Below are 19079 nucleotides of genomic sequence, written 5' to 3'. Positions count from 1 at the left end.
ATCTGTTATAAATAATCACAGATGCTACCATGATAAGAAAACAACATTTGGAAACATGTGTTTTGCTTAATATTCCTCAATTTGCATGAGTACCTATATTTTATAAAAACATAACTGTACTTTTACCTCAGTACTTTTCTTTAAAGTACAGATGAATATTTGTACTTGATTTTTTCAGTACTCTACATCTCTTATGGCGCTTTTCCACTGCAGGACCTAGCACGGCTTAGCACAGCTTAGTTTGGCCTTGGTAGGCCAGGCTCACTTTAAGCTGCGTTTCCATTACAGTTTAGTAACAGGGGTAGTAACTATAGTAACGCAGTGTAGGCGGGGCGATCGGCTGTTCGGCGGGCGGAACGACGCTGCGTAAAATTGCCGTGACGTCATCTTCAATGCGAACCACAAAACCAAAACATCAGCCGTTAGCTGTTAGTACTCACAGCTTCTCATATCTGTTCAGAAACTAGACAAAAGTTAAACAAGTACAAACCACAGACTGTCTGTGTCATGGCGAATACAGTCGCTGGTTTATTTATGTCTGTAGGCCGTTGTTGTTGTGTGGACGGAGCGTATATAACATTCGCTTAGCCTGATCGATCTCCATTCAGAAAACACGCATTTTAAAAGGTTTTCGCCTGCCGTCTGTCTGCAGACTTGTCAAAGCATTAATTCATGTTTTTTACTAACCGGTATCAGTATGTTGTTACTTCGACATCATTTAGAAACGTGTATTACAATTAAATCACGGTCAAATATGTTAATTTAGTTGTAGTTGTAGCCCCCTTTCCAGCGATTCTCTCTGACCATTCAGCAGTCGAGTGTTTACGTCACTAGTTTAGCATATTCAGCCCGGTTGTTGGCCCGGTAACAACCTCGATTTGGGAGGGCCAGAAAAAAGGTGAAAAAGTAGCCCTGAGCCGGAACTACCCCTAGTGGAAAAGCAAAAAAAAAGCGGACCAGGTTTGGCGAAATGTTATTGAGAGACTCAGTGCAGCAGAAACAGGAGTAGTGTAAAAGGTATTTCAACTGGATTAAGGTTGTGCCGTGGTACCCTTTTAAAACGGCACAGATTTTTCACTTAAAATTCAGGTTATTGCACATATTTTTAATAAGTTGTAATTTGTCCTATTCTTGTATTTTAAATATATATTTATGTCTGTTGGAAAGATTTATTTTTATGTTTCTAAATTGTAAATTTTAAAAGAAAATTGGCTTTATAATAGTTTTATAATTGATGTTTGCACCATTACACCAAAGCAAACTCCTTGTATGCGTAAGCCTACTCGGCAATAAACCTCATTCGGATTCAGAATTGATGGGAAATATGTTAGGGCATGACTTTAAATTACAAATAACTATTATAGATTTCAGCAATACAGTTGTATAGAAAGTAAAAAGGTCATATCCTTACAGTCCACATTCCAGCGGATGCTCCTGGTGGAGAGTTTGAGGGAGTCGTTGATGCGCTCCAACACCGTCTGCAGCTTCTGTTTCTGAGCGATCTCCGACTGGGTCACCTCGGCCACGTTCAGTTTCTCTCCTTCCAGCTTCTCTGAACAACGAGACAGACACAGAGAATTCAATATGAATCTGGTAATACTTAGAGATGTGATGTAAAGACAGTTCATTCAAAGGTACCTTTTAAATATTGCCACTTGTAAAAATATAACAATCAATAACAGCACAACTTTAGTTAGGTGTCTCAATGGCTTTTCTCGACATGAGTAGTTTACAGAGGACATCTTCTGCCCATTTTCAGGTTCATATCAGTATGTAGTGTCTACTGTGAAATGTCTCCATGCTTTAATGTTCAAAAAGCTCTTTACTTTTCTCATACTGCCTGTGCTGCAGCACCTCTTTTCACCCTCTGTCTGAAACCAGAGCCCAGTCTGCTCTGATTGGTTAGCTGGCCGGCTCTGTTGTGATTGGTCAACCCTCAGAGACGTTCCTTCCCTTAGCATATCACATACAATGTGTTGCTAGTCAATAGAAGCGCAAGTGTTATGTAGTGATGTCACTATGTTACTGAAGTAAACAAAGAAGTCCAATCGAAGCGTTTCAGACAAATGTGAACTAACACCTATAAAACACCCTACACCTACAGGAATGGGAAAGCCCCAAAGCATTATGGGTGAACTGCTCACCGAATAGTTTCTGCAGGACCTGCCCATCGTACAGATCTTCAGCCAGATCCTTCACAATGATCCTCTCCCCCACCAGAACATCGTTGATCCAGTCGATCAACACCTACAGGGGAGAATAAAATACTATTCACTCATAATTAGAACTTGTTCAATCTTTGAATGTCATTTTGCAAAATAAGGATTTATCACCAAGTAATTAATTCAGAATACATACTTATAACCTTGTAAACTTAATAAAATTACATAACATTTCATTTAGCTGATGCTTTTAACCAAAGACATTTCCAATTAAAGGTGGGGTAGGTCATTTTGGAGAAAGCAACTCGAGTGCGCTAGAATTTGAAAATACACAACCGGAAGAAATCTGCCACTTCCTCACAGAGCCCCTCCTCCAACACACACGAACACACGAACATGACCAATGAGGGCTCTAGATAAGTTTGTGCACAGATGGAAGGCTGACAGGCAGGTAGGCCATCCAGTTATTTTAGCCGGGCCGGCTCAGATGATTGGTCGTGCTTTTTACAGTATTACGGCTTTCACAGATGACATTTCTTATGGATTTGTTATCAAAGCACTTCAGATATTCATTGCTATCGGGACGTTGAGAGCATTCCATGGAATATAACAAAACGTGTATCTCGAGCCGGTTTCTCAAACTTACCTACCTCACCTTTAATGTATTCAACCATGAAGAAACTCGTTTAAAAAAGCATGAATCCTGTGATTAGGGTTCAATAAGCCAAACCACTCTAAATGCTTTGTACATTTGTATTAATTATTACTATTGGCCAAGGTGCAGTGTAAACAGGTGGGATGTCTTTTCTTAAGTACGTTCAGATGAAACATGTTTCGCCCCTCATCTCAAACTGGCGGATTAAACACTGAATACCTGCAGAGGCCAATACCCAAACCTCTTATTTCCAAGATAAGAACTCAAGTCAATTGAAGTTGTTAAAATCAATGAAACAGAAGGTGAATCTTCGCCATTTGAATAGCTCTGCATTGTATTAGGAGAAAACTATTTCCAAGATTTCCCTTAATGTTATTTAACAAAAATAACAAGCCGTAGAACTTCTCTGTGTTTTTGCAGCCATTGAGAGTAACCTTTATGAACTTTTAGTTGTCAGTACATCTTCAAGAGTCATTTTGATGATGTCATCTGCGTAGAGAATCTCACACTGAGCTTTAATGACAACTAAATAAGGGAAATAACGAAAAACAGTCTTATACTGCGTGTTGCTGTTGTTTATAGTGTGTGGTTGTTTGCTGTGGGCTCTCACGTAGGAGCCCGGCAGATAGTTGATGGCGGCTGGACTAGTTGGTGTTGTTGTGCAAAGCTTGGCGAGTAAAAACACATTATTTCTGATGTAGTGCTGTTAGTCCAGCTGCATGTCTATGAATTGCTGGTTTCAAGCCATTTCACAGATTTTTACTGGAATTTAAGTAGCAACTAGTGAGGATGTCTGTCCTACTGGGACTGTAGTCTTGGCCCAATCCGAGGCCTTTGGTAGCCTAACAAAAGTTCCCCATAAGAAGTTGCCAATTTGAATCTTGTGACTGTTCACTCAACCTCATGTCACGTACGATTGTTCCTCCAGCTGATGCCTGTTCCCCTGCACCAAGCAGCCACCTCAAGTTTGAATGTGGGGATGAAGAGATGCAGCCCTATTACATTCTAAATGACAATGTATCCAGGATAAATGGTGGTGTACCTTCATGAGCTCCTGCAGTTTGCGGTCATTCTTGGAGTTGGGGTCCACCATGGTGCGCACTTCATTCTCCTCTAATGGATTAAGACAGATTCAATGCAAGAAGAACATTATTATATTATAATATATTCCTTAGTGTGTTAGGGAGAAGAGCAACAGAACCCATAAGAAAAACAACATTTACCAGCTTAATACATTGCATTACATTACACGTAACTTGTTAGACGCTTTTATCCAAAGCGACTTACATACTCAGTACTGTGGGCAATCCCCACAGGAGCACTTTGGGGTGAAGTGTCTCAGGGACACAACGACATGCTGACTGCAGTGGGATTCGAACTTGCTATCCTCTGATTCGAAGATCAGCGCACTAACCCACTAAGCCACAGCCTCCCTAATACATTTTGCTTTCCCAAAAACACTGCAAATCACATTAAGTCTGCACTTGAGATGCTTCTTTCTTTTTATACCAGTGTATTTCATAGCATATGGAAGCTGAAGAAAGCAATTGCTGTGTACAAAATTGGACGTCGTCTCAAGCCGTGATGTACGGATACTACGGTTACTGTGGTAATGTATGAAAACAAGTACTACCACATTTTCAGTATTTTGGCATTGTGTTTATTATCAATTCTTGGAACAGCGCTTGTACAAATATTGATGTAGTTATAAGATCCTTTAGCCAAAGTCATTGGCCACCGTATTTGACTGATTTAGCAAAGGATTGTGAAATGTTATTCAGGTAGCAGCTCGGCTGAATGCAACAGGTAGTGTCGGTGTAGTTTACCCAGCATGGTGTCCTCGGGGTCCAGCTCATAGTGGGAGGGGCTGAGAGGAAGGTTGATGGCGTTTATCCCCTCCTCCTGAAGCTCGGACACTACGAGGGAAAGGTACCAATGTTATCATCACATCGGTCAAACAGTGTAGTGTAGATACAATACTTTCCTATATTCTTTAGACATTTCAATAAATAGCCAACAATTAAAAGGTAAAGACGACATTTTTCTAAATGTTTCTTAACGTCAAAAGTTCCTGCAAAAATATAAAAAACTAACATAGGTAACCAGTGCCATAGCTCTGGATTATTGTTGTTATTGTTGTTATGTTATAATAGGTGCTGTTGTGAGTATTTTCTGCACAAGTACAGTACTTCAGGGATCAAAATCACATTTTGTTTTATTCAATAGTTGATTCATAGTTTTTGTATTTTAGAAGCACAAAACGTTGAATGCTTAGTGTGTTTGCTTGATGACCCACAAGGTTGATTTCAAATGAAAAAAGCGTGACATTCAAACAAAACAAGTAAATGAAGCAGGGTTACAAATGTATCCACCATCCATGAGCTACATGTTTAGCACAACTTAGCCTGAATCAGATAAGTAGAGACAAAGAGAGATAACCTTGCTTGCAATGAGATATTTCTATACGATGTTCCTTTGATTCCACTAACAACCATCAGCAGCCCCTCCGTGAAGAGCCTCTTGACGTGAGACAGACAGACACTAGTGTTGCTTCCTGCTTCTCAGCGGGCTTTACAGAAGCCCAGCATGCCATTCTTCACTGTGTGTCAGATACCTGAGGAGGCTCGATCGCTGCTGTTCTGAGAGTGTGCGTGTGTGTGTCTGAGAGACTGAAAGCATGGAGTGAACATCCTGTGAATGTCTCTGTGTTCACTGGAACAACATCCTCTCAATCAACACTATCCACAAGTGCCTACATGTGCAGTATGTGTGCATGAATCCACTCACGTATAACAGCGCCCGGGGTGTCTGAGAACATTCATATAGATTGACACATGCCTCACTGTTCATTCTGTGGTGAGAGGGTCTGACATGCAACGTGTAAAACCACAGTACTGAAGAGTTAATAAGTATGTTATGTCGACTGAAGTGCATGTGGAATGTAACGGAGGTTCAACGCTTCTGCCCATTCGCTTTGAATGGGGTGACGTCACGCTTTTCCGAACTGCATTGTGGGAGCGTCGCTTCGCTTCAAAAGTTGAGCAATGTTCAACTTTTGAAGCTTCGGCGGAAGCGTCAGCCAATCGAATCATATGCCAATCAAACCGCGTGCTTGTGTGTCCGGGGCGGAAGATTCAGGTGATTGGTTGTTGGTCGAGCTTCAGACACGCCCGCCGGCAAGCTTCAACGCACAGTTGATATTTCTTATAAACTTTGCTTCATTTTACTTTTGCATTGTTGTCTTTCTGTCTCTTTTTACCCCAACCCTTTTTTGATGGAGCATGTATGGCGTGGAACAGAGATGCACTCAACAACAGAGTGGAAAGTGTGGGAATTGGTGGAAGCCAAACCAAGGGCTATTGCCTTAGCTTCAACTAGGCCAAACCTTTCTTGGTGCAACACGGAGAAGTGAAAATGCTTTGTTTATTTTGTGTTGTCCAACGTGCAAAGAAACAGTTGGGTTTTCAGTCTGTTATGAAGGCTATGTCGACTTTCTGCTGTCCTGATATGAATGGGAGCGTCTCTGTGGAGTGATTTTGATAACATTTGGGTGGATTTAGGGGACTCTGGATCATTTGGATTGAACAGATTGCCTATTTATTTGAAAAAGAATTGTCCAAAGTGGAGATAATCATTTTTATGTTGTGCTCTCTATATTAAATTGTTGCAATGAGTCCACCGAAAGTACAAATATGACCACTTTCTGGTTAAAATGGCCATTTTTTATCCTGGAAATGTCAGAAATGGATTCAGCAACCTCAATAACCCATTGTCAGTCATTTTGATTTACTATAGGCTTTAATGCCATACATTTTAATTCATGCAACTTATGCAAATTGACCAACATATAAATAGTACATAAATAAATAAATATAGTATGGGACCCATACTATACATTTCTAACATAAAACAATAATGGTATTCTCAAAATGTCTGGGTTCACTATGCTGGCAACTAGACAAATAGTCTACACTATCTGTCATGTTATAATGAAGACATAAGCTGTTCAAATATGACCAAATGTAAAACAGCATGCAATAGTTGACCAAATATAACCCCCATGTTGACTTGTGTGGACGAAGAAAGAACCAGGAGACTAGAAGCAGGTGAGGGAGAACGTACTGCCCATAGCTTGTAAAGTTTCTCCTCTTCCATAACCAGCTATTTACACAATTATAGTGTATATTCAATCCAATGCCTTTTCTATTTTGAATTTGTAAATACTTGCTGCTAGTGTACATTTTTACCAAATTTGGGATAAATAAAGTGTCTATCTAGCTATATATCTATCTAAGAATAAAGTGATTTGGAGTATGACAGAATACAATGGAAAAGGAAAACTCTTTCCTTGGCATTTTAACCACCTTATAGATCAATAGACACAAGTGGCTTGGAGGAGGCGAGTAGGAATAGACACAGGGTGCATATCACTTCGGTTAAATGGATTCCTTGCATCCCTGCGTCTAGTCCCTCCCACCAGGGAAGCATGGAGGGACGCAAGGAAACCACCAGAAGCAGGGACATGAGTTTTAAGAGCAATAGGACGTCCTTTCCTCCGGAGCGTCACGTGAAGCGACGTCCGTTTGTGATGACGCCGCACAGCTGATCCTCTGACAGCAGCCAGATCCGTGCATGCGCTGCATCGTCCAATCAGTGAGCGATACACAGTAAGGGGGCGGGGCGAGTGTCTGAGGATTTCCCTGGTTCCTTGATTATCACTCCTCCGTTATCACTCATCGATCCTCCGGCACAAATAAGGCCACTGGGACGCTACTCAAGATAGCGCAGACAAATCAACTTCTGGTGATACCGAGACCGAGGAGCGAGGAAATGAAAAAGAAGAGAAGTGAGACGCACCCACACTCTTACCAGAATATTAAATGCTTTAAAATTGTCAGCTTAGTTATTAAGTTTCAAAGAAATTGGCGTACATTACCAACATGTTCCCCTCAAAGGTATTTACAGCTTAGATATGTCAACTCATCTCAGACAGAAGACAAATGTTGAACTATAGGTTGTTGTTTGATTAGGATTAATGCATGAAGGGGTTCTAATACTTTCCATAGCTACAGTTCGTGGGTGGCAATTAACAGACTCATATGAAGGTAAAGCTGTGAAAAAATAGCAACGTAGCAATTAGCACAGTCTGATAAAACTGTAATTATCACTTAGGCGTATAAGTATGATCACATGTATTTAGTATGGTGGGTAAACATGCAGTAAGGAAGTGAAACCACTAAAGTATTGCAGCAGTTAACTTACTAACCAGCTGTGTTTCTATACTGGTATGTCATATTATGTACAATAGCTATTAGGGATGGGAACGATTAATCGAATATTCTAAATTACTCAGGTAATGGAATATGAGTTATGAATATATATATATTTCTGTTTTGTTTTTGGGAGGGGTGCCTACGTTGATTACGTATGATCAAATGGAATAATTCAATGTATACGACAGTGCCATACTGTAGCTAAATGTGTTAGGTCTAAAGGTGTGTTTTGCTCCGCTCACCGGTCCCTCACAGCGGGCAGAGCTGCAGCTGTTGATCTCTCTCTCTCGCGTCCGGTTATACTTCACCTGCGTTTATGTCCAAAACCATCAGTTCTAGCTAATGATATGGCTGCTGCCCCTCCCTACACGCAGATCACGCAGACTCAAACCTCATCTTATGCCCACATTCCAGCTGAGAGGGTCTTCTCTACAGCTGGCCTGATCGTGAATCGCCTCCGAACCCCCCTTCTCCCCTGAGTAAACATGCTCATATTCTTAAAGAAGAATGAGTATTGAATAGCTGCCTTCTGTGCATAGGCCCTGTTCCAGGTTGTTGATCTCTGTTGTCACGGGTTACGTTTCCCTAACCCCTTAGGTTGTTCCTGTCTGATCCCTCTTTCATTTAAAAACCAGTTATGTTTTAAGCATGAAAGCTGTAGGCCTATAGCTGTCAACTGTTCAAACCGTGATCACCAGTTCAATACATTTGACAAAAATGTCTTTATTTTTCAACATTTTTCCCAACATTCTTCCTTTTTTTTTTAATAGGATATGTACATTTCGGTTAATCGGTTAACCGTTTTTTTGGAGGTTGAATATTCTAATATACATTTGCTTTCAAATTCCCATCCCTAATAGCTATAGTGTTGGTAATGGTAATCTTGAGTCTCAGGCTCATCCAACAATACGATATACTCAACATTAAAGTAAAAGACACTAAATAGTGCAATATTTCCTTTTTATTTCATTATATTTCATGTAAATATTTCTCTTTACTTTGAAATGTTTTTTTATAAAAGTTCCTATTTAGGTAATTTTTCTGTGACTATTTGACCGTGACTGTGTACACCAAATACACCAAAGTAAATTGCTTGTATGTTTTAACCTAATTGACAGTAAATCTGTTTCTGATTCTGAAAATATGAACATATAAATAGAAAATAAAATAAAACGTTAAATTAAAAAACAGTAAAACAAAAAGACTCTATACTGTACCGTCAGACACATGTGGATATGAGGACTATAACCAGGGGTACATGAGTAATATGAACATACATTATGTAAATAGTGGCACTTATTGCTTTTTTCCCCAAGTGTTAAAAAACATTTGCTCAACAATCACTTCTATTAACACATTGTATATGTTCAGTGCAGATTTGATTTGTTGCTAGCACCCCGAATAGAAACGACAGGCGTCCTCACCGTACAGCACTCCTCCCCCTCTGGGCCATTGTCATAAAATGACGGTATGCGCTAAGGTTAACAATGACAAGCCAAAGCGATGGATGCATCGTTCAGGAACATGCCACCTGCGTGATGCACACAGTTAAGATCAGAATGATGTCCTACCTGGAGGGCAGAGGGCTCCACAGCCCATGTCTGTCTTTCTCCGTCCCCCAGTTTCAAGCATCCTCTCCTGGCTAGCAGGACCAGCGCTCTCCCCTGCAGCTCATCCTCCACTGATGGAACACCTGATCCCGATATGATTTTATATATGCTCCATTATCACAGAGGAATGTGATTACATATTCCCTCTCCTGATTTATTTTCTCTTGGGATTACCCATTTGGTGTCCGCACATCCCTCGCTAATGCTCTCACACCTTCTGACCTTCTCATATCATCTCACCCCCCATCCTGTGGCTCTCTTTCTCTTCCTTTGCCTCCTTTTCCTTTTTAAAAAAAAACCCATCTTCTCTCCAGTTCCTCAGCAGCGACAGCCATAAACATCCCAAGGACCTAAATGTAATAAATGAGCGAACAGACCACGTTTTCCATCAGGTGGTGGAGCACATGGCAGGCGTCCTGCACTCAGTGTATGTGTGTAGTGAACCCGAGCCAGCATGAATATAATGTGATTGCATGCATGTCCCGTAGACAAAGGCAACATAAAATGGGGCTCAGCTGTGCAACAGTATCCTGAATGACACAAAGTAATCATCCAATTGAAGGAGACCTTTCTCCTTTGATGATAAAACCTGGCCTTTAACAAACTATGCTCTGTGAAGTCTGCTGTATTTCAGAATCAACCCTGCATGGCTATAAACTGAACTGGGCATTTCAAAAGAGACTGTTGGGAGTATTTTTATTTATAGCCGGTTAAAGTTTAATATGAAGGGAAGTCAGGGAACACTACCCCGCTCCTCCTCTCCCTTCAGTGACTAACAGTGGCGTGACGTCCAGAATCCACTTCAAAACACAGGTAGGCTTACCGTGCTGTGAATGGATCAGGCCCTTCCTACATACAGGACATGGTTAAACCATACGCTCCAGCATGTGCACTTCGCTCTGCATTGCCCAATTGGCTGCTACTTCCTGCCTGCAAGTGGGATCCAAGTAACCATTACCAAAACACTGCTGGACCAAATTGGTGGACCTAGCTTTCTGTAGATATCAGAACAGCATAAAGTCTATATATCTTCCGTAACCGAATGCAAACCCACCTGTACCTTAAACCTTACGCCTCCCCCCAAAAAAATAGTACCTATAAGGTTAAGCCCATTTGAAACTAATGCACCAGCGCTTACAATGGTTTGAAGCGGATGTACCTGCAGGTTTCTTGATGTTCCAAGTTTGTATCTTCATGGTTTATTGCAATTAAAGAGTGATGATGTTTTTTGGTCCCTTGTCAAGAAGCAATGGGATTTATCCATTGGACTTCAGAATAATACAGAAAATAAGCTCTGTGGCAAACATGTTTCTGATACTTGAGACATTTTCTTCAGCAGGATATTAACACTACTTTAAGATTTTATATAAAAGTGATCATGAGGAACCAAATCCTGGTCGCATGGATGTGCTCCACCTCTAAGCTAAAGGCTGAATCGTCTTTTTGGTATGATTGTGTTTAATAGTCTTATTTAGTCGCTACTTTATGATTTTAAAGTGTAAATGACTTTAGTTAGTCTATAAACAAACTACATTGCAGTAAAATACTTTTACATGATTTAGAACTGCTAAGCTAAAGGTGGCCAAGTGTTTGGCGTAACAACGTGTGGTACTCTCATGTACTCGCTTGAAGGCAACCGCTGTATTATAAACACATACGAGGTTCAGACAATCACAAGGTGAACATTTCGTTGTAGAATAAAAACGTAAAAAATCTCTTAAACTTTTGTTAACCACATACCTTATTTCAGGGATCTAACCACACGCACAAAAAGCGTTGACTTTAAGATGAGGGAACCTAGATTGGTAAAATGCTAATTCATTTCAGAGTTTTTGACTTATTCTTGAATCAGTCTATAGTAAGTCACTTTGGAATGTAATGTAAAAGGACGCTTCCATGATCAAGACTGTAAATCCCTATGTGCTCCAAAGCAGCTGTTCTGTATCTGACCCTGACCCTACTGTGGGAATAAACCTTACATCCATGAGAAAAACATAGACAGTATCGGAACAACAATTGTGTTTCCACAGTGTTCTTGAGCTATTTATTCTCAAAACTTAAATCCAAAACATAGATGTGCATAGCTGATAAAAGTAAAGTCTGGCACATTCTTTGGTATGCGAGGTTAAGAAGATAAAAAGAATCACAATTGACAATTAGGGATGCTCCGATCGATCACCGATCGGTGCTCTCTAAACATGCCGATCGCGAGAGCCGATCGCATGACGTAAAGTACATGACACTTTTCTCTGTGAGCGGCAAAACAAGCTCGCCAAAATGGCTTCACCGGTCTGGCATTATTTTAAGGTGTCCGAAAAAGACAGTAAAATAGCGGAATGCAACGTGTGTGAAGCAGAAATCCTGCAGCTCCACCCGCCGGACAGGTAAGCGCAGCGAAACACACAAGAGTTAGACCTAACACACTTAGCTATTTTATCTACCTCTGGGACAAGCTAAACTAGTTATAAATATATTTATTCTTCACTGTCGGGTCACTCATACGACTGGATCAGTGAGCTGCATGAGATAATAATGTACTTCATTTGAATGTAATAATGAAGTTGATTGTTGTTTGTGGAAGCTCCAGTGAATGAGCCCCATTAACTGAGTTTTAAACATCACTTTAAATGGAAGATTTAAAGTGATGTTGAAATCTTCCATTTAGGCCCCGCCCACTCGATCGGATCGGCATCGGCCGATACTGATTCCGGCCCCAAAATTGGCGATCGGAGCATCCCTAGTGACAATACTGGCCAACCCTCCCGATTTTCGCGGGAGACTCCCGATTTCATAGGCCTCTCCTGGTTTCCTCCCGGGGTCATATTTCTCCCGCATTTCTCCCGATTTCTGACAAAATCAGATTTACTCAGGACTGTTTCCACTCTGACTTGAATACAGCTACATCATTCTTTCACACACACATACGGGTATTGGGCCGAGGGCGAAACCGTACTTCCGGTATCCGCCGTTTTACGCGAGGTGCAAGCAGGCCATGGGTTTAGCCGTACACCGTCTAGGTGTTGCTAAGCTTCCTGTACTGAATATCATAGTCTATTGCCTTAATCAATATCTAGTCAACTCTAAAATACCACATATATGCAATGGCATGATAATATTATTGTGACAAGTGGGGTATTCACCTGGTGTTTCCCGAAATTAGACGTAGATGCAGCCAAAATCGACGCAGTCTGTAAGGGCAATCCGACAACCCACACAGCTCTAGTTTACGCTGGTAACGACCTAGAGCACACCCCTCAAGTCCAGAGATGTAATCCGAAGACATGCAGCGATTTATTCGGTCGTTAATTCAGAAAAAAAAACCTAGTGCGCTCTGCCTTGCTACGTTAGCTAGCTGTTTATATTTGCACTTCCAGGATATTTGCACCTCCATGAAAATGGCGTATTTATATATGGCGCGTGTTGCATTGTGGGTAGCTCGTGACGTCACTGTGTGTGAAAGAATTGTTTGGTTCTATGGTAGCGCGTCTCTTTAGTAGCGCGCGCAACTGAAAGTCTGAGAGGGTGAGGGAGATAGTCACAGAAAACTGAACAATAATCGACAACTCGACCCTCTGCTCACTCCTGTCCTGTAAAATACAGGTCCAGCCCACACATATGCATAATACAGATTTCTTGTGGAGCCATCAAAGTGACTCATCTTCAAATAAAGAAGTGTATTGCTTGCCCTCTTTGGGACAGAATGGATGGTGGCTTACAAAGTTACTGCATATTTGTATTTTCTGCTTTTCTTGGCCAAACCTCTGAATTAAACCTTCCGATTGTCAGACATCAGGTTGGTCTCCAGCTCCTTCCCTCTCTCCAGTACTTTCCCCATTACACATAGTATGTATGTGTGAAAGCGGAGGGAATGTTGAAGGAGCCCTCTGCTTCTGTGTGTTTACTCTGCCTCATTCCTCACGTATTACATTAGGCTAGTGGATTCAATTCCTTACATGGCTACACACAGCCCGCGGCCATGAAAACACAAACTTTAACCACACGCTGTAGTTAACGGTGTTTCTTTTGAATGCGTTTAGGCTACGTTTAATGCCTGGTTACAACTATACATTAGCGCTAAACGTGTTAGCTATCTAAGATGTGTGTTTATAGACTTATTGTTAACTTGTGGGGACTGTTTCTACACTTTTAAGACTAATGTCGGATATTAGTTAACATATTGGACTCTATCCATGGACTTAACTCAGATATTTATTCTTGACTTCACGTTATTTAGCTTACGTTAACGGTTTACCTTCTTTCGCCTTTTTCCTTCTTGCCAAAGTTCCTCCAAGTTTGCCCAGAAAAGAGTCATCTTTCTTTCTGGAGGACGGGGATTTGGGCGTCGGAGACTTCGGAGAGGACGGGGACTTCTGAGGCGAAGAAGCCATCGTCTTCACAATGATTTAATCCGGGACAGGTAAGACAACGTTATCCGAGTTGGTGGGGGAGTAAAAGTTGTTTGGAAGTAAAAAAAAAAAATCACCGTCCACTCCCTAAAGCGGAAACGGAATTCCACATATTTTCTCCCGAAGTTGGCTGGAGAGTGTGGCCCCTCCTCTGCGGAGGAGGACCGGCGAGAGGCCTCTTGCTGCATGCTGCTGGCCAGGGGGAGCGGGAGCTCCGCTGCTCCTCTCCGGAAAAGAGGCTCAGCGGCCGGCGAGGTGTGTCAGTACTGGAGCAACGTAAGGGACCCAGAAGGTGGAAGTAAAGATAATGTTACACCACAAAAGGCTGTGCTTTGCAGTAGATTGCTAAAGGGTATGCCTGCATGAATATGCTGTAAGACGACTTAAAAAAAATTGGTAATTGTCACTATAATTCAGTTCATAGTTGCACATTACACAACAAAGACTTTAAACTAATATGGATATTAATCTGATATTAATATATAGTAAATAGCCTACACCTTTTTTACCCTTTACGATTTTTAACCCTGTGTTAGTAGTGGAAATGTTGGCGAGGGCTATAAAATAACCCCCTTTTAAATTAAATATATTACACATTCCAAAAACCCTATTTTCTTTTTGTTTAAAAAAACAAAAAAAGTCTCAGATGCATGCCTGAAAATATTATAATAAATATGCTATAGTACAACATGAAGAACCACCAAAACATTTATTAAAAATAAAAAACTTGTTTTATTGCATTATTTTTAGTGCTGTCAAAATTATTGCGTTAACGGCGGTAATTAATTTTTTGAATTAATTGCGTCAAAATATTTAACGCATTTAACACATGTGCAGAATGGCCCGCCCCATACGTGCCACCAGTGGCAGCGCCAGGGTATGGCTGGGGTAGGCTACACCCATACCAAGAAATGGCTTAGCCCCACCATGAAAAATGATGTTAAAGTAAGCAAAATAAAGTCTGCCAACTCGCGGAGTAAATTGCACAGACAGCAGTTAGTAAGATTGATTTCAGTAGCCACGGTTTTGAAAACTTTTGTCACGTAGTGATCGTCTTCTCAATAGAACATCTTTGATAACGGCGTGGTGTTGTTGCAGGAAGTCCCGACGGAGAATACTTTTACTGTAGTACAGGGGTGCACATAACTGGTACGCAGGTTATGTGCGTAATCTGAAATGCGTACCGTCACTTGTGTCACAAAGCGCATTTGCGTACCGACGTACTTGTGAAGCTTTTCCGGAAGGCGGTTAGATCACCAGACGACAGAGTCGGTCTCCGTGTGCACAGACAGGGCTGCTGTTAACGTCGGTCTGTACAACGGAATTGTGCCAAAACTACGCCAACCGGCGGCGGAGGGAGACTCTCCCCCCCCCCCCCCCTTCACTGGAGAACTGCGCTAAAACAGCTGATCCCAACGTTCACACTCTGTGGTCACGAAGTACTCCACTAGCCGCCGCCCCCCCCCCCCCTCTGTCGACTTTCCTGAAGTACTCCCCCGTTGATAGAAATCAACACGTAATGAATTCAGACCCCACGGTTTGATGATTGATAGGTGTGTGGGCTGTCTTTCATTTTGACACACAGAAAATTGTTATAATAAACATAGATACTGTATGTTAAATGGATATATCCGCCTTCTTTCATTTATCTTTCCATTCCCACAACAATATACATAAATAAATGGCATATTTTGGACATAGTTCGAATGGTGATTAATCATGATTAATTAATTTTTAAACTGTGATTAATCTGATTACAATTTTTAATCGTTTGACAGCCCTAATTATTTTCCAAAGAAAAAATTACTAGAACTATTCAAATGTACATTTTAGTACAGTTGTGTAGGTTAGCCAACAGGGGGAAATTCATTTAAGAAGTGATTGTGTTAGCACTTCACAATATAACACTGAATGTAAATGACGTAACAAAGTTGCCTTAATTAAAAAGAATAACACAACATTTCATAGTTAAATTAAATAAATACTTTATTTCATGTAATATTATAATCGTTAAAATATGGCAGGATTTAAAACAGTTTTTTATGCGCAAGTGTTTGTTGTTTCTTGTGCCTACTGGTACTGTAACTGCATGTTTTGTTGATGCACTGGACAACTCAACGTGGGTTGATGTCTTTTATTGAAGCTCTGCTGCAGTCGTTGACAAAGTTATCATCGTGACAAAGTTATCATTGTGACAAAGTTATTCAGAAAAGGAACTTTAAAGATTAATCTCCTTTCTCGACAAGCGGCCAACGAGTTCTCACTCCAATAAATAAACGCCCGTTTTAAAGAACCGACCGGTGTCTGAGTGTGTCGTGAAGAGAGCTACACTGAAGTTATTGAATATTCCTATATTCTCTACTTATGCGGCTTTCACACCAGCGCTTTTCCCTTTCTAGCTCCGAGCGGGAGCTTTTCTGGTTCAGCTCCGGTTTCCCTTTTCTGCTCCCGCTCTGTTCACACCGCCCAGAGCTGCTGTGTCACGACGTCACCGTTTACGTGCCTGCTTCATAAAATCCAAACCGCGCGGATATCCCTCACAGATTCGTCGTTGAAGTAGATGCTGAAGACCACAAAGAAGTCTTGCATTTCGCATGTGATGTTTGTAAAGTTCCAAGTAAAGTCGTCCCTTGTAAAGTCGTTCCGATGCCTTCCATTTCGTTTCGTAAGAGGATAACCGAAGCGAACAGCGCTTCAATACAATCGGCCATTGTTGTTGTTGTCGATGTGAGGGATTTCCGCGCGGTTTGGATTTTATGAAGCAGGCACGTAAACGGTGACGTCATGACGCAGCAGCGGCAGCTCTGGGCGGTGTGAACAGAGCGGGAGCAGAAAAGGGAAACCGGAGCTGAACCAGAAAAGCTCCCGCTCGGAGCTAGAAAGGGAAAAGCGCTGGTGTGAAAGCCGCATCAGCTCCGAAGCTCTTGCCTCTAGTCTAGACCGACAATTTTTTGGAGCTGGAAGTGAACCGGATTCCGGAGCTAAGAGGCGGCGCGAACAGGGAAAAACGGTACTTTTCAGCTCCAGCTCCGAGCCGGAGCTGAAAACGCGTTGGTGTGAAAGGGGCATTAGTGTTGCACTGTGTGCTCCCTTCACGTGTCTCTTGACACACCTGCTAATAGGGTGCTTATCTTAAAATTGTATATGTAGCTATGTAGTCAATAAAAAAGTACCCAGATTTTTTAATTCATATTTATTTAAGATTTTTCTCCAATTTAAAGTATTGAAGCAGCATAAAACAACACAATCACAATAATAACATTTAAAGCTCGGGGACCAAAAGAGAATTGTGGATCCTTGTTCTTGGATAAAAATCATGTAAACATATAATTCATCTTCATCAGCCAATACACTTGGTGAAAACCAGCGAAACAAAGCATCACAGTTCAACTTACAGTTGTTAGCCACTAGCTACAGCGTAAATTCACTCTGAATTAAAAAGAACTTCAGTGAGGTCACAGAGTGGGATGTAGTCAGATGTGCAACATGCATGAACAATTCAATTGGTGCATACAGTTTTCTGCCAGGGATTACATTGTTTAATTATCTGGCAACCTGTGTCACAATGAAGTCAAATGGGATGTTTTTTGCCACATGGCAGAGGTACATCTTACCAACTAGCTACAAATATGTGGCAGCGAAGATTCTATTTCTCCTGTATTTAACGATGTATGGGTATATATCAGACTGCATAAGAAGTCAATACCATTTAATTGAATTCGACAGTGTTCCAGCACAAAGTGAAAAATACCAATATTAAAACACACACAGGAGGGTTTACACACACACATAGCTTCAAAGTGACAACAGTGAATTACATAAAGCACATTTTAAAACAAACCATACTGTGCAAAAACAATAATACTTGAGGGAAAGTGTTGAGTCCTTCCATGTGCTATCCAGTGAGGCTACCCAGTGTTCCATTAAAAAAACATCTGTCACAACAGTTCCACGCTTAAGGCAAGCAACCACAAAGAGCAGTTGTTGTTTGGGCAGTCAGTTTGGTTTCTGAGGTTTGAGCAAAGTTACAAAGGCAGTCATTTGTTAGTAGTAGTTAAACATATTGTACATCCAGTTGCAGTGCTGTGTAGGCCTGGGGCCATGACAGATTACACTCCAGAGACTGGAGGTTAAATCATCTCAATGGCAGAGATATCATTAGCCCTTATTGCTGTGAAGGGAATCTTTAGTTTAGTTCCATTTCCATTCTCATATCAGCACAAAATGAGACTAAATGAAGCCTCTCTGTCCTTTTCAGAGTGGTGAAACACCTAGACACAAACTAGTATGCTTAATTTTCACTGTATGTAGTGCCTTACAGTACTTTTCTTCTAAACATTCAACCTTCAGGCCAGCTTCTCGGGTCCCCAGCTGTCCTCCACCTGGGCCCAGTGGAACTCGTGGCCCTTGGACAGCACTAGGCTCTCCAGGTCCCGGTCCTCTGCCCTCTCCTTCAGCCTCTGCTCCTCCAGTAAAGACACCAACATGTCTCGCTTCTCCACCGTCTTCATGATATCTACCAGGATCTCCTGCTCCCGCTGCAGCTCAGAGGCACTCTTTTCTGTATCTGGAGTGAGGTGGAAGAGAAAAGAGCAAGAACTTGATGCACCATTTTCTCAAAGCCAATGGTTTTTGAAGCTGTTTTTGGTCAGATGTCTGAAATAAGATCTGTGGTTAATACAAGCGTGAGGGATTTTTTTACGATTTAAAATACATCAGTAAACACCCCGACTTGTGAATGTTTGAAGCTTAGCGATGTTAACTAAGCTACGCTTCAAAAACCATAAAAGTGGTGTGTATATGTGGACATTACACTGCGTAACAATACAGGCAAGTAACATCAAAGTTTGTTTGCCAAAGATGTTATTTTCTGGAATATTCCAAAATCCAATAGAAAAATCCCATTGCTTTTTGACGAAAGAGCCCCTGCAATGCTAACATCCGGGTCTGTGGGTTTGGTTTTCAATGTTTTA

General features: G+C 41.3%; 2 protein-coding genes across 11 annotated transcripts in view; both read right to left on the bottom strand.

Annotated features, from left to right (window-relative positions):
- Positions 1-14217, bottom strand: part of parvaa (parvin, alpha a) — a 28920-nt gene extending 14703 nt beyond the window's left edge. The window contains exons 1-5 of the mRNA XM_034196795.1: positions 13953-14217; positions 4644-4733; positions 3860-3930; positions 2145-2247; positions 1412-1552 (exon numbers count right to left, since the gene is read on the bottom strand). Coding sequence (XP_034052686.1) covers positions 1412-1552; positions 2145-2247; positions 3860-3930; positions 4644-4733; positions 13953-14088 — 541 coding nt within the window. The 5' untranslated portion in view covers positions 14089-14217. The remainder of the gene's footprint in view (positions 1-1411; positions 1553-2144; positions 2248-3859; positions 3931-4643; positions 4734-13952) is intronic.
- Positions 14218-17283: 3066 nt separating this feature from the next.
- Positions 17284-19079, bottom strand: part of mical2b (microtubule associated monooxygenase, calponin and LIM domain containing 2b) — a 93661-nt gene continuing 91865 nt past the window's right edge. For 9 of the 10 annotated variants that reach the window (XM_034196519.1, XM_034196524.1, XM_034196529.1 and 6 more), the window contains one exon: positions 18396-18673. In XM_034196519.1, coding sequence (XP_034052410.1) covers positions 18453-18673 — 221 coding nt within the window. In that variant the 3' untranslated portion in view covers positions 18396-18452. Of the gene's footprint in view, positions 18674-19079 lie in introns of all 10 variants that reach the window. The other variant, XM_034196510.1, reaches the window with a different exon arrangement.

Source organism: Gymnodraco acuticeps, unplaced genomic scaffold (assembly GCF_902827175.1).
Source record: "Gymnodraco acuticeps unplaced genomic scaffold, fGymAcu1.1, whole genome shotgun sequence".
Classification (NCBI taxonomy): Eukaryota; Metazoa; Chordata; class Actinopteri; order Perciformes; family Bathydraconidae; genus Gymnodraco; species Gymnodraco acuticeps.
Note: the sequence above shows the minus strand (reverse complement) of the source record. Positions and strands in the feature narration are given on the sequence as shown.